General features: G+C 36.3%; 1 protein-coding gene across 4 annotated transcripts in view; it reads left to right on the top strand.

Annotated features, from left to right (window-relative positions):
• Positions 1–13,521, top strand: part of hdac4 (histone deacetylase 4) — a 259,783-nt gene that overhangs the window by 129,314 nt on the left and 116,948 nt on the right. Inside the window, exon 1 of one of the 4 annotated variants that reach the window (XM_048194568.1) lies at positions 12,626–13,350. The exons of the other annotated variants lie outside the window; for them this stretch is intronic. Within the exon in view, the coding sequence (XP_048050525.1) occupies positions 13,347–13,350 (4 nt within the window). The 5' untranslated portion in view covers positions 12,626–13,346. Of the gene's footprint in view, positions 1–12,625; positions 13,351–13,521 lie in introns of those variants that run through there. 4 annotated transcript variants of the gene reach the window in all.

Genomic DNA, 13,521 nt, shown 5'->3' with positions numbered 1-13,521 from the left:
AAAAGATCTTAAAATATAATATATTTACTATACTATAGATTTGTCTTACCGTTGTCCTAAAATGTTTTAAATAATACTAATAAAGAATTATCTTGTCTGTCCAGACATTTGGCTGGTAGTGTACGTGAAGAGATACCTTTTCTCTAAGGCTTTTGATTTGTAAGAGGATGTTTGCTGGCTTGATTTTGCTCATATTTTATTTTACCCTATCAGCCATTTATTCTAGGTCTGCTCTGAATGGGCTTAAGTAAATGTCTCTGGCTTCACGTCATTACACCAATGTTTCTTTTCAAGTTTGAAGGGAGCACTATTAACATTGGCGTATAAAACAGATGGAGACTCTGACCTCACGTGTTTTATTCTAATGAAACGCTGTTATATCTATCCCGCTGCTCTGTGAGTTTGCAGCTGGACAGTTTCACACACACCAAGGCAGGATTATAAATAGCGTAAATCAATAATAAATGACACAGTATTTCACATATTTGGAGTTGGGCTTCAGTGCCCTAGGGGGGAAGGATGAAAATATCATTCTTGCAGTCTTTCTCGCTCACTCTCTCTCTCTGTATTTCAGGTCTGTCGTCCCAACCCCCCCACCCCCACCCCCCCCATCCCTGAGTACAGCGAGGCTTCTTGTTTATACTGTAGCATCCATCTTTTATTTATTTCCCTCATCTGTTTGGCTGGCTGCAGATTTCTCCATTCAGAGCTGATCATTAGAGGAGCTGCATTATTTACCATTTTGGCCCGCATCGCTGAAAGGAGGAGAGAAATGGGGAGAGAAAGGGTGTCCTATATCCATAAGCTCATTTTAGCACATTAAAGTGGCACAGAGGAGTAAGTGACAGTGTCTCCAATAGAGATCGACAGATGTTGTTTTGTTATGACTGATAAGGATTGTTTTAATGTTTGAGTGTTCAATAATCCATATGTAATGCCCATATTTCTTTCTTCTGCTTTTTGACACATTGATCACCAAACAATCATTAGACTATAATACAAATATACATATATATATATATATATATATATATATATATATATATATACATATATCAATGACGTGATGGGTATTTTTTCTGTCCAAAGGCCTTAATAATAATAAAAAAAAAAAAAAAAGATATGACATCCAAAGTATGTAAGGTAGTACAACTAGATCTCTTTTATTAAATCCAAAAGGTTTTAATGATATTTTGCTACATAAAAAGGTATTTTAGAGATTTTTAAGTGTCAAACAGTCATTCGGTTTAACTTTCCAAAGGCCAATACAGCCATTTCATTTGTGATTAAAATAATGTATATGTTTTTTATTCTGGCATGATTTTATAACATCACGATTTTATAACATAATAGTGCTAAATGGTATTAAAATTATGTATAGAAGTCGTTGCTTTGTTATGAGAAAGAATGTCTGGGGAAAAAAAATCATTAATGTCATTCGGAGTAACCAATATAAAGGGATCATTTTGGATCAAGTCATGCGTTCAATATCTTGAGACAGGATGTGACATCATTCATACACCTGCAGAGGACCACATGGTCATGAAGCAAAGTAACTAACTCTCTCTTAACTATTTGAAAAATTCATGTTTTCACTTGCTATAAACTGCTATAAAACATGAAAAAATGTTGTTATATTTTAAAATATTTGTACTAAATATAATATGTTTGATTGTCCTTTTGTTAGCTAGCTAGCTAGATATCAGCCTGTTAACATTGTTTGAAAATATCGTCATTCAGTAAAACTGAAATTTTGGTTAAACCGAATGACTTTTTTGGTGACACATTTTGTCCATCTTGTAAAAAATGACAAAAGCAGTGTTAATTGATTAAAAAAAAAAAAAAACAACAACAACACACGATCTCATTGTTAACACTTAATAAAACTTCAAAATTTATTATCCCATTTAGTTGTTTTTTACACTTTTAAAAAACTTAATCATCAATGAGATTCCTTGATGAATAGAAAGTTCAAAAGAACAGCATTTATCTGAAATACAAAGCTTCTGTAGCATTATACACTACCGTTCAAAAGTCTGGGGTCAGTAAGAATTTTTATTTTTATTTTTTTGAAAAGAAATTAAAGAAATGAATACTTTTATTCAGCAAGGATGCATTAAATCAATCAAAAGTGGCAGTAAAGACATTTATAATGTTACAAAAGATTAGATTTCAGATAAACACTGTTCTTTTGAACTTTCTATTCATCAAATAATCCTGAAAAAAAAATATTGTACACAAATATTTTGTACAATTGTACACATTAAATGTTTCTTGAGCAGCAGATCAGCATATTAGAATGATTTCTGAAGGATCATGTGACACTGAAGCCCAGATGTTTGAACAGTAGTCTACACTAACTTTCAAAGGGTTGGGGTCTATTTAACAACGAATCCTGGGAGAAAACAAAACAAAACAGTTTACACAAAAAATATCAAGTTGTTAATTGTTTCTTGAGCAGCTAATCATCATATTAGAATAATTTCTAAAGGATCATGTGACACTGAAGACTGGAGTAATGATGCTGAAAATTCAGCTTTGCCATCACAGGAATAAATTACTTTGTGAAATATATTCAAATAGAAAACAGTTATTTTAAATTGTAATAATATTTCACAATATTGCTGTTTTTACTGTATTTTTAATTAAATAAATGTAGCCTTGGTGAGCAGACGAAACTTCTTTTAAAAACATTAAAAATCTTAGTGGTTCCAAACTTTTGGACTGTAATGTATATATGTGTGTATTTAAAATGTATTTAAAATGTATGAAAGTTAATTAGAAGAATTTTTTATTATTATTTTATATTTATTTCAGCTTTTTCACACATTGATCACCAAACAATAAACAATTATACAAAAATAAAAACATATTATTATTATTGTAATTTATAATTTAATAATTAAAATAAAAAGAAAGGCAGTTCTCTGAGAAACCTCTGCAAGATCTCTAAAGACTGTCGGCACCTCTGTTAAGAACCCATTACAAGGTTTTGAGGCACTTGAAATATACACTGAAGTTGTTTACATACAGAATAGAATATTTTTGGCACCTGTGTTTTAAGTGTTTTTTAAGTATCTTTTAATTCGTACAGTGTAGTGGAAAGCCAGCAACATTTCCGTCCACCTCCACACATCCTGGTAAAGTTTCTCTTCTTCCACTGCCTTTTAAGTGCTTTCTATTTCTGCCCTGTTTATCAGAGCAGATCTGTTGTTAAAACTAAAATAATCCAGGCAGGATGAAGGAGTTTGTATCCTGGAGCTTTCTGAGCCATCACGGGCTGTAAAGCTGTCATGGAAAAGGCCTTCCCACTCACGAGTTCATGATTCGGGGAGAGGACCTGCTTTGCATGAGCTCTGGCTGAGCTCCATGTGTATGAAGCCCAGGTGTTTTTTTCAATGGGCACTTTTGTTGTTGATCAGAGTACCTCCCTGACATCACTGCTAGAACTCTTGACTCTCACTCGTTCCCAGCTGAGGTTTACAGATGGGCTATTTTAGTCCGCAGCCGTTTGTTTACGTGCCTGTTATCTCTGCAATCAGTTTGTAGTGAAGATGTGTTGGCGTCATGGCCTCCGACATGTTCTCATTCAGGTCAAACTAGATTTTTACATTATCTGAAGAAAAAAGTGAGTTCTGATTGCCTTTTGCTAAACTCACCCCAGGGTGTTGTGGGATGTTACCAGGACGTTGCTTTGCTGTTGCTAAGGTATTCTGAGTGTTTGTTAGAATAATGCCATGCAGTTGCTATAGTGTTCTAGGTAGATATTAGTGTGTTGTTGTGTAGTTGCTAGGGTGTTCTGTGTGTTTTCTAATTCATATTGTGATTACTTTTCAACGTTTCAAATCTTAGTGACCCCAGATGTTTGAACTGTAGTCTACACTAACTTTCAAAGGGTTGGGGTCTATTTAACAACGAATCCTGGGAGAAAAAAAAAAAAAAAAAAACAGTTTACACAAAAAATATCAAGTTGTTAATTGTTTCTTGAGCAGCAAATCATCATATTAGAATAATTTCTAAAGGATCATGTGACACTGAAGACTGGAGTAATGATGCTGAAAATACAGCTTTGCATCACAGGAATAAATTACATTTTAAATAGATTCAAATAGACAACAGTTATTTTAAATTGTGATAATATTTCACAATATTACTGTTTTTACTGTCTTCATGTCATTTGGAGCGACCACACATCATGTGGTGCGACCAATAATTGCAATAACTGTATTAAATTAAAAATAAAATATCTCATTTCTGTTGCTGAAATATGAATCACTAATACAGTATGCTTAAGTGAATGCTATTTTTAAAACATTTTTATCAGTTTCATGTGATTTACAGGAAAATTAATTAACTACATTTAAGAAGGCAACTCTGAAGTTATAAAACAAAAACATAAGGTAATTATTCAGAGAATCTCAAAAGAACTGCAAATACTTTGTTTCTAAACACTTTAATTACTGAGAACTTGTAAAAAAAAAAAAAAAAAAAAAAATGTTAAGCATGTTGAGGAAATGAATTAATTTTAAGATAAATCAAAGTCGCACCAAATGACATTTTTAAGGCTATGGCCAATTCATCTAGATAAAAAAAAAAAAAAAAAAAACACTAAAATCTCTTCATTTAAAATGTTAATATGAATTTGTGTGTACACAACATTCTTAATATTTGAACAATTGCAATAGATATATTATTTTTTGTATTTTAAAATTGGCCTGTCGATAATCCTTATATGCCATTGAAAATATATTTTACTTAAGCAAAAAAACAAAAAAATAAGCAAGTAACAACATGCCTTTACGTGAAGTGAGCCAGATGAATTCAGTAACTGTTCTGACTGATTCATAAGTGTTTTTGATTCACTTAAAAGAGCCCATTCATTCATTCATTCATTCATTCATTCATTCACCAAGTCGATAATGAAATTTTAAAAATGTGATGATACCAGCATTTCCCCCTAGCATTTTGAGCACCAGTTGAGTGGATTCTTAAACACCTCTGATTGGCCATTGTGTTCACGTGCTCATCGGATATGTCTGTGATTGGCTGCAGTGATCAACGCTTCAGAAACATGTTGTTCATAGACATTTTTGACGCTCTTCACTGAGCGCTTACACTGATACACACGGGAGTGTTTGAAAGCAGGCGTAGGGTGAATTCAGGGTAATTGGGACACTTTTTGCCATTGTGATGACTTGGAAAAAGTGTCCCAATCAACCAGAATTCACCCCTATATCAGCGAAATCCTTAATATATCTGCTGATAGATGCCTGCTTTTAAACGCTCCCATGTGTATCTGTGTAAGCGCGTGGTCTATTTACAACAGCTTTTTGAAGTCAAGTCAAGTCACCTTTATTTATATAGCGCTTTTTATAATGCAGATTGTGTCAAAGCAGCTTTACATTGATAACTGGTACATAAATTTTAGCTGCACAGCAGCTCTTAAAGAATAGTGTTAATGCAGGCAGATCAGAAGCACTGTTGAATAAATGTCAAGAATACTGTTCAATATCAAATGTCAAGTGTCCCCAACTAAGCAAGCCAGTGTTGATCATTGTAGCCAATCACACACATATCTGTTAAGTGCGTGAACACAATGGCCAATCAGAGGTGTTTAGGAATCAACTTAACAGTGCTCAAAATACGAGGTAATGCTGGTATTGTCACATTTTTAAAATTTCGGTACCAAGTCGGTACTTTTGACAACACTAGAATCAGTTCTTAATCATTCTTTCTGGAGTCACGCTACATTAGTTGGGCTGTATGTCTTTGTTTCACTAAAATTAATCAGTTTTTGGGATTTTTTTTATTTTTTATAAATCAGTATGCACTGATTGGGCTGTATGTTTTCATTTCACTGAATAGTATCAGTTCTTAAGAATCACTTTTCCTGCAATCAAACTATACTGATTGGGGTCTATGTTTCTGTTTAACTAAAAAGAATCAGTTCATATGAATAATTTATTATTATTATTATTATTTTTAATTAAACTAGACTGGTTGGGCTGTATGTTTTGTTTAAATAAAAAAGAATCCGTTCATAAGAATAATTTTTTTTTGGAATCTAAAATCCAAAGTATACTTCAGCCCTTTCGCATTCTACGCCGGTCTGCGCGCTGTCCACATGGTGTAATTTTCAGGAGGGTCCAAACAAAGTCCACTAGATAATGTGCACTCACCAATTGCATCTTTCCACGCTCACTGCCAAAGGTGTATACTTTAAAAAGGGTCTTTTGAGACAGAGCGGAACATGGAAAATGAAGTATACTCGGGTCTTAACAGCACAGGTTAGACTGTTTCTGTTTCAAAGAACTAGCTCCCATAAGTTATTTTTATTTATTTATTTAAAAATAAATAAAGATTTTTTCCAATTGCCTAACTCCAGAAGTAATATTAATTAACCGTTTCACCCCCCAGCAAAAATAACTATTTTGTGATATGTACATATCATTATTCCTACCGTTATGATGATAAATGACTTAAGCTATACTGCCAATCCCTAATTTATACTACACTGTTCCTTGTTCTTAAGTGCTTTGACTAACCCGAAGAGGAGGGAATGTTGATTACATTTCATCTTTGTGATGTGGAAGAGATTTATCTGAGTGCGTGTTTGTTTATATGAGAGTCGAGATTGTGTTCTCTCCTTATTTTGGGCTGAGCTGTATTTTAATGCTCCAGGCTCTTTGTAAAGGATCCAACAGCACTTCGTTTGGGTGTTGGCCGTGTGGTATTGTTTGCTTGGCGTCGCTGTATGAAAGGGATCTGTAGGATAAATATTTCAGCGCTCTCTTTCTCTCCCTGTCTCTTGGTTTTTCTGTGCCCATATCTGTACACACTGCGTATTGATTAACATTGAGCCCAAGTAAATGTGCCATTGATTTTCTGCTTTGTTAAGCACCAGGCTTTACCAACGTGACCTGTCAGGCAGGCTGTCCCGTGAAGATGGACCTCCTCTCCGCTTCTTCCGATCCCTTTCGAAACGCGCAATTTTCTGAAAGATACCGTGTTCATGGATGGGGCGTGTGTGGCGTCACATGATGGAGTCTGCCGCTCAAAATCCCAACGACGCTCCATCCATCACGGATCTAATGTTCTCATTTGTGATTTTTCTCAAGCACCTCGCTCTCCAGCTTTCTTATTACCTTCAATTATTCAAAGACGAAAGAGCTAATCATGCGTGTTGTTTTTTCTTCCCAAAAATGGTGAGCTAAGTCTTCCAGATTAATTAGGTGACAAACGAACTAGGCTGGAGATTGGGATACTCTTGCCAAATTTGTCATTACATTATTATATTAGCGCTCTTCTTGTGTTTGCTTATAGCCATTGTGAAATAAATCGCTTAGTATTTTTACTAAGTTATGGGATTTCCCTGAACAATATGCTGGAGAAGATCGATGGCCGTACACGGCGTTTGAGCTCATGATCCTCAAGATATTCCTGTCCAATGAGTCAGTCGATCAATCAATAAAGTGATAAACTCGAGTATCTGTAAATGAGCTCAGCTGGGAATGTTAAATGTGGAGTCCGATGACATGTTTCACATGTTTTTTTTTTGTTTGTTTGTTTTTTTCGCCATTCCTAGTCATCTTAAAAAATAATCTTGACACCTTATGTCATTTCCAACCCATATGACTTACTTTAAGATGTTTAGAGATTTTCAGTGTCCTATAGAGCACAGCAGTAGAATTCTGAAAGTAAAAATCAAAATTTAAATATATTTTCTACTTATTTTACTTTAAATATACTTTTTTTTTTTTTTTTTTTTTTTTTTACTTTATAATTATATTATATTATATTATAAATATTTTTTTTTTTTTTTTTTTACTTTGCTGCTTTTTTACTTAATGGGATAGCTTACCTCATGCCATCTCTAAAACACTAAAAATCACACACATTTTCTTTTTTCATTTTCTCAAGTCTTTATTTATTGTATATAAATGCTAAATCCCCATTGAAGAACTAGAAAATGTTATATTCATTAATTTAAGAGAAATCCACCAATTAGACAAATTGTTTCTTACTGTTGAAACAAAAATCACCGTAAAAAGCCTTTTTAATGGGAATGCTACTGCATATTTTTGACAGTTTTGCAATAAAATAGGTTTTATTTTTTAAATACTTTGGCGATTATGTATAAACCGTTCAGGTTAGACCAAGCATGAGCACTGAGGTAGATGTCTTTTTGTTTTGTTTTTTGTCTTTAAATGCTGAATCCATATTGAAGAACTGCACTACAAAGTTATTTATTTATTTATTTATTTAGATAAATCCACAAATTAGAGAAATAATTTCTTAATGTTCGAAATTGCTGCAAAGAAACCTTTTTCAATGTGAACTCTATTGTATGTGAAAGTGTTGCTTTGAACTTAGATTTCCTAAATCTTTATTTTAAATCTTAATTTTTTTTCACTATATACTTTTCTTTTTACTTAAAGGGTTACTTCAGGATTTAGCATTAAGCTTTGTATTAGTAGAATACCACTAGTATTTTCGAATTAGCGTGCTTTCCCCCTTCATATCAGCCCGAGATGAGAGATTTATGCATTTTTATTCTGTAAAAAAGCCTCCGATGACGCAAAAATCGTCATTTTGCGTCATCGGAGGCTTTTTTGGCCAGAGGCTTAAAACTACAGCCAGTAATAGCAGGTAGTTCCGCATTTTTTCACCACGCCCATACATATGCGCTTTTGAGGTTACTCATGGACATAGATCAAAGATTTTATCAAAAGTGGGTGTCAATATATTTTTAAGCTTACAGTAATTAACTTTATTTTGTCTGCAGTGGTCAGTGGTTCATCTCGCAAATTTATCGGTCTCTGCAGTCATCTCAACCAATACAGCAACAGGCTTTTGTGGTAACGTTAGCATAAATAGATAAATAAACTCAGTTTTACAGAACAGAGGCTTTACTTTGATAACAGTCAACTTATATGCAACTTATATGTAATTGTCTATCTAACGTTACTTTGCTAAGTTTGCAGTTTTACTGCTACCTACAACACTACATATAGGCTACTGTGTTATCAGTCTAGTATCAGCGAGTCTTACCTCTGGGCGAATACGCTTAGTACCAGATGCCCAGGCTGTTCGTCCTCTGGGAAAGTGAATATAGATGGTATCGCGGTGTCCTTCAGAATGGTTCTCTTCATTGCAAAGATATTTGGTTCGTAGTCCTCGTGCTTGAAATGGAGACTACATATTCTGCGTTTTTTTAGGTTTTCTATAACGGTGTCATCTCCAAACTTCGGGTGTTTGATGGCCCGCAGCCACTGTTTACATCGCTACAAATCTTTAACTTAATCGGAAAATGATGGAAACTTACTTGTCCTTTCCTGGTTTTGGGTGTACATCCAGGTACAAAGCAATTTAGCACCATTTCGCTGTAAATGTATGAACTAACTCACGATTTATTTGTTTGAATTTTCCTGAATGCCGCCTGTAACCGATAGGCGTGGTTTGGGCGTGGCCTCGCAAGGGTAGCAAAACAAGTGAATTCTGGGAGTTGTTGTCTTTCATCCACATTAGTCAAAAATACATTTTCTGCCTTTTCTCAGTCTAGAAAGCTCCAAATTCAAAAATAATTTCACATTTCTACTACATAAATGACCAATTTTAAATACACATTCATCTTTCCAGGGGTGAAGTACCCCTTTAAGTTATATTCTACAAACTCGAACTTATACTTGACTTCTAGTCAACATTTTTACATATTATACCATTATTTCTGATTCACATAAGGGCTTTTCACACTGTGCTCAACCCCGGGTTATCATTCTAAACACTGCTTTTAACCCGGGGTTCTGGAACCCTGCTCCAGAGCAGGGTTAGAACCGCATTTGCAGTGCTAACCCCACATTGTGATGATGGCTTCTATTTCTCCGCGACATCGCAGCTGGAACAGCAACACATAATATGGCAATGATAATATCAGGTACTGTTTAGTGCTTTATTTAATGTTAAAAGCGTCTGATTTGAGTTTGAATATCATTCTGTGTTCCCAGCTTTTTAGCTGTAATGAAAACAACACTGGCAAATTCACTTCAGATCTTGAAAATAAATAAATGGGCACAAGAACGTTCAAACTGTCAACTCAATGCGCAAAAACAAGCATATTCTATGACAAAGATTGGTTCAGTCACTCCGTATGTACTTTAAATAATGTTTAAATGGTGTAATATTTATGAATTTTACTATATACTTGCCCATTTCATTGTGTCTACTGTGCTCTTGCCGAGAGCCCGCCCACACTCTCTTCTGATTGGCTGTGGTTTTTGATAGATTTTATCACTTCTCATTTTCACATCTTCACATCAAACTGCTTGTCGCTGGAATCTTATCGCATCGCGTCTGGTTAGGACACGGTGTTAGAATGTTAAAGCTAGACGCTTAGCAACAGACAACCAATCGCGTACTCATATTTGCCTGCTTTGGACAGTCACGGAAACACCGCATGTTGTATATAAACAGTAATTTCAGCTTTTGAGAGGATAAATGTCAAATGCTGACAGAAAACGCAACAATTTGAGGGAAGAAGAGATTATTTCATTCTTATCTTTATAGTCCTAAATTTCCATTCAACATAAACTCGATAGTACAGTCGACAATACGAGGATGCACAATGCTAGAGCTATGTAAACAGGTTGCGTGCTGCGTTTATCCAATCAATGACAATGACACTGCAAATATGCAAATTAGAGTGTTAACCCAGGGTTTAGGAATGTACAATGTGAAATGTCAGTTTATGAATACCCAGGATTAATTGTTACCCCCAGGTAAATTATGAGCAGTGTGAATCGTGAAGCAAGATAACCCAGGATTCTTCAAGAATGACCCAGGGTTAACTATTTCATGTGTGAAAAACCCTTATTCGCAGTGCTAGTTCATTCACTCCTAAAAGATATTAAAGGTCCCATGGCATGAAAATTTCACTTTATGAGGTTTTTTAACATTAATATGAGTTCCCCTAGCCTCATATGGTCCCCCAGTGGCAGAAAAGGTGATGGGTGTAAACCGAGCCCTGGGTAAATTGAGAAAATGAAAGCTCAGACGGCCCATTCTGGAATCTTCCCTATATGTCGTCATACGGGGAAAGGTTACCTCCCCTTTCTCTGCTTTGCCCGCCCATGAGAAAATGAGCTACTACAGTGCGAGGCGAGCACAATTTTTTTTTTTTTTCCTCGAGAGACATTGTGGCCTGCAAACGAGCGAAGCATGGCAGTTGCTCAGTGTTTGGATGTACAAATGAACACCAGAGTATTTTTTTAGTTCCTTCATCCGAGCCTATGAAGAAACAGTGGGTTAATTTTATTTTCTCTGGTAAACGCCGATACAACTCCCATGTTTTGTATGTCTGCGCCACCATTTCAGACTGTTTCTCAATGTGGGCCAATACAGCCCAGTTCTGTCGCTAATGTAAAGGTATATAGCATCAAGTGTGTGTGTGTGAATACACACACTGTAACGTGAGTATTGTACATTTCTTTGTTGTTTGGATAACCGTTCTGGTGTTATGGCGCTCGCGTTATCCATATTTCCAGATTGCAGAGCTTGATGTAATTGTAATAAGATTGTAAAAACCTTTAAGATTTATGAAATATAAAATATGTAAACAAATAAATGATGTTGGCATGGTAGCAATTTTCCAAAACGGCACCTATCCGAAAAGGTATCTGTATAATGGCAGAGGTCTGATAATTTAGTTGCACTGGTGGTTAGTGTCTATAGCTGATAATTATATATATATATATATACAGTGGGTACGGAAAGTATTCAGACCCCCTTAAATTTTTCACTCTTTGTTATATTGCAGCCATTTGCTAAAATCATTTAAGTTCATTTTTTCCTCATTAATGTACACACAGCACCCCATATTGACAGAAAAACACAGAATTGTTGACATTTTTGCAGATTTATTAAAATAGAAAAACTGAAATATCACATGGTCCTAAGTATTCAGACCCTTTGCTGTGACACTCATATATTTAACTCAGGTGCTGTCCATTTCTTCTGATCATCCTTGAGATGGTTCTACACCTTCATTTGAGTCCAGCTGTGTTTGATTATACTGACTGGACTTGATTAGGAAAGCCACACACCTGTCTATATAAGACCTTACAGCTCACAGTGCATGTCAGAGCAAATGAGAATCATGAGGTCAAAGGAACTGCCTGAAGAGCTCAGAGACAGAATTGTGGCAAGGCACAGATCTGGCCAAGGTTACAAAAAAATTTCTGCTGCACTTAAGGTTTCTAATAGCAAATAAGAGCAACATGAAAAGCCAACAATGTAGGTTAGCATTAGCTACATGATAATAACTGTAACAGCATACCGTATCCAGACACAATGTTTTAAACTAACCATTCGGAGACGTCCTGCTGTAGCCGCTGAGTTGCAACTTCTTCATTTGGTACTTCTCCATCCGGATCAAATTCTGGGTCAAACTGAAAGCTTGAACGACTGCGTGTCTATGAGCCATTGCGATACATCCACTGTCAACATTAGCGCATGGTACCATAGCCGCAAGCTGATTAAGGACACACCCACCCTCCACCTTGCCCCGCCTCTCTCCTCCTCATTAGCATTTAAAGCTACAGACCCAGAAACGGCACGTCCTGAGGAAAGCTCATTGTGGGACTGGCTTGTAGTGGCTGAAATTCTGCACCAAGGCTGAATTTCGGAAAGAGACTTCAGATACAGTACTAGGGATCACTCAGGCCTATATAAAAGCATCCAAAAAGTAGCATGTCATGGGACCTTTAAACACCTCTATTTTTCCAGATTTTCAAACACCTTTTTTCCTTTGAACCAAAAGTAGTGTTGTTTATTTACCTAAGAGTTTGCTGGTTTGGTTTAGAGCTCTTTATTGCAGATTTGTTTGGAGAAAATGAATGAGGGAAAAATACTTCCCCAACTAAAGCCACTGAAAAAGTGGGTGGTCACCGTTACGCTCTATGTAAACATCAGAGTAGTGTGCTAATGAGAGAGAGAGAGAGAGAGAGAGAGTCTTGGAGCTTCTGTGAATCTGCCCCGTGTTCCAGGAAACTACAGCAGTGCACATAAACACTCAGCATGCCTGCAACGGCTCTGTGATGTCACCAGCTGAGAGGAAGGGCGGGAGAGAGAGAGAGGGGAGGGGCAAGGGTGACGGAGTGAGATACAGACACAGCCGGAGGGAAGAGAGTCAGTGAGAGCGAGACGGGGAATGTGAAAGACCGAGAGAGCCACACTCAGTGCTGTTAGAGGCATCGAGCGCCGCTCGTGGGAGTCGCTGTGCGTGTTTCCCGAGAGTCGTAACCCCTCTGGCTCAGTGTCTGCCGTCTCCCTGCTCTGGACTTGAGGGGCTGATGGGTAAGCGCTGTTTCTGTACAGGGTGTTCTGAGTGAGGGAGGTTGAGTGGGCGGACGGACGGGTGTGTAAAGACTATGGCTTTATTGCATGGTGCTGAGATACGCTAACACTCTCGTGTGGGTGTGTGTACACGCACGCTGCATCCTTGAACGCTCTCTGTTGAGTGGTGAA

Source organism: Megalobrama amblycephala, linkage group LG6, assembly GCF_018812025.1.
Source record: "Megalobrama amblycephala isolate DHTTF-2021 linkage group LG6, ASM1881202v1, whole genome shotgun sequence".
In the NCBI taxonomy this organism is placed as follows: domain Eukaryota; kingdom Metazoa; phylum Chordata; class Actinopteri; order Cypriniformes; family Xenocyprididae; genus Megalobrama; species Megalobrama amblycephala.
The sequence above is the reverse complement of the archived record's forward strand: the minus strand, read 5'-3'. Positions and strand labels throughout refer to the sequence as shown.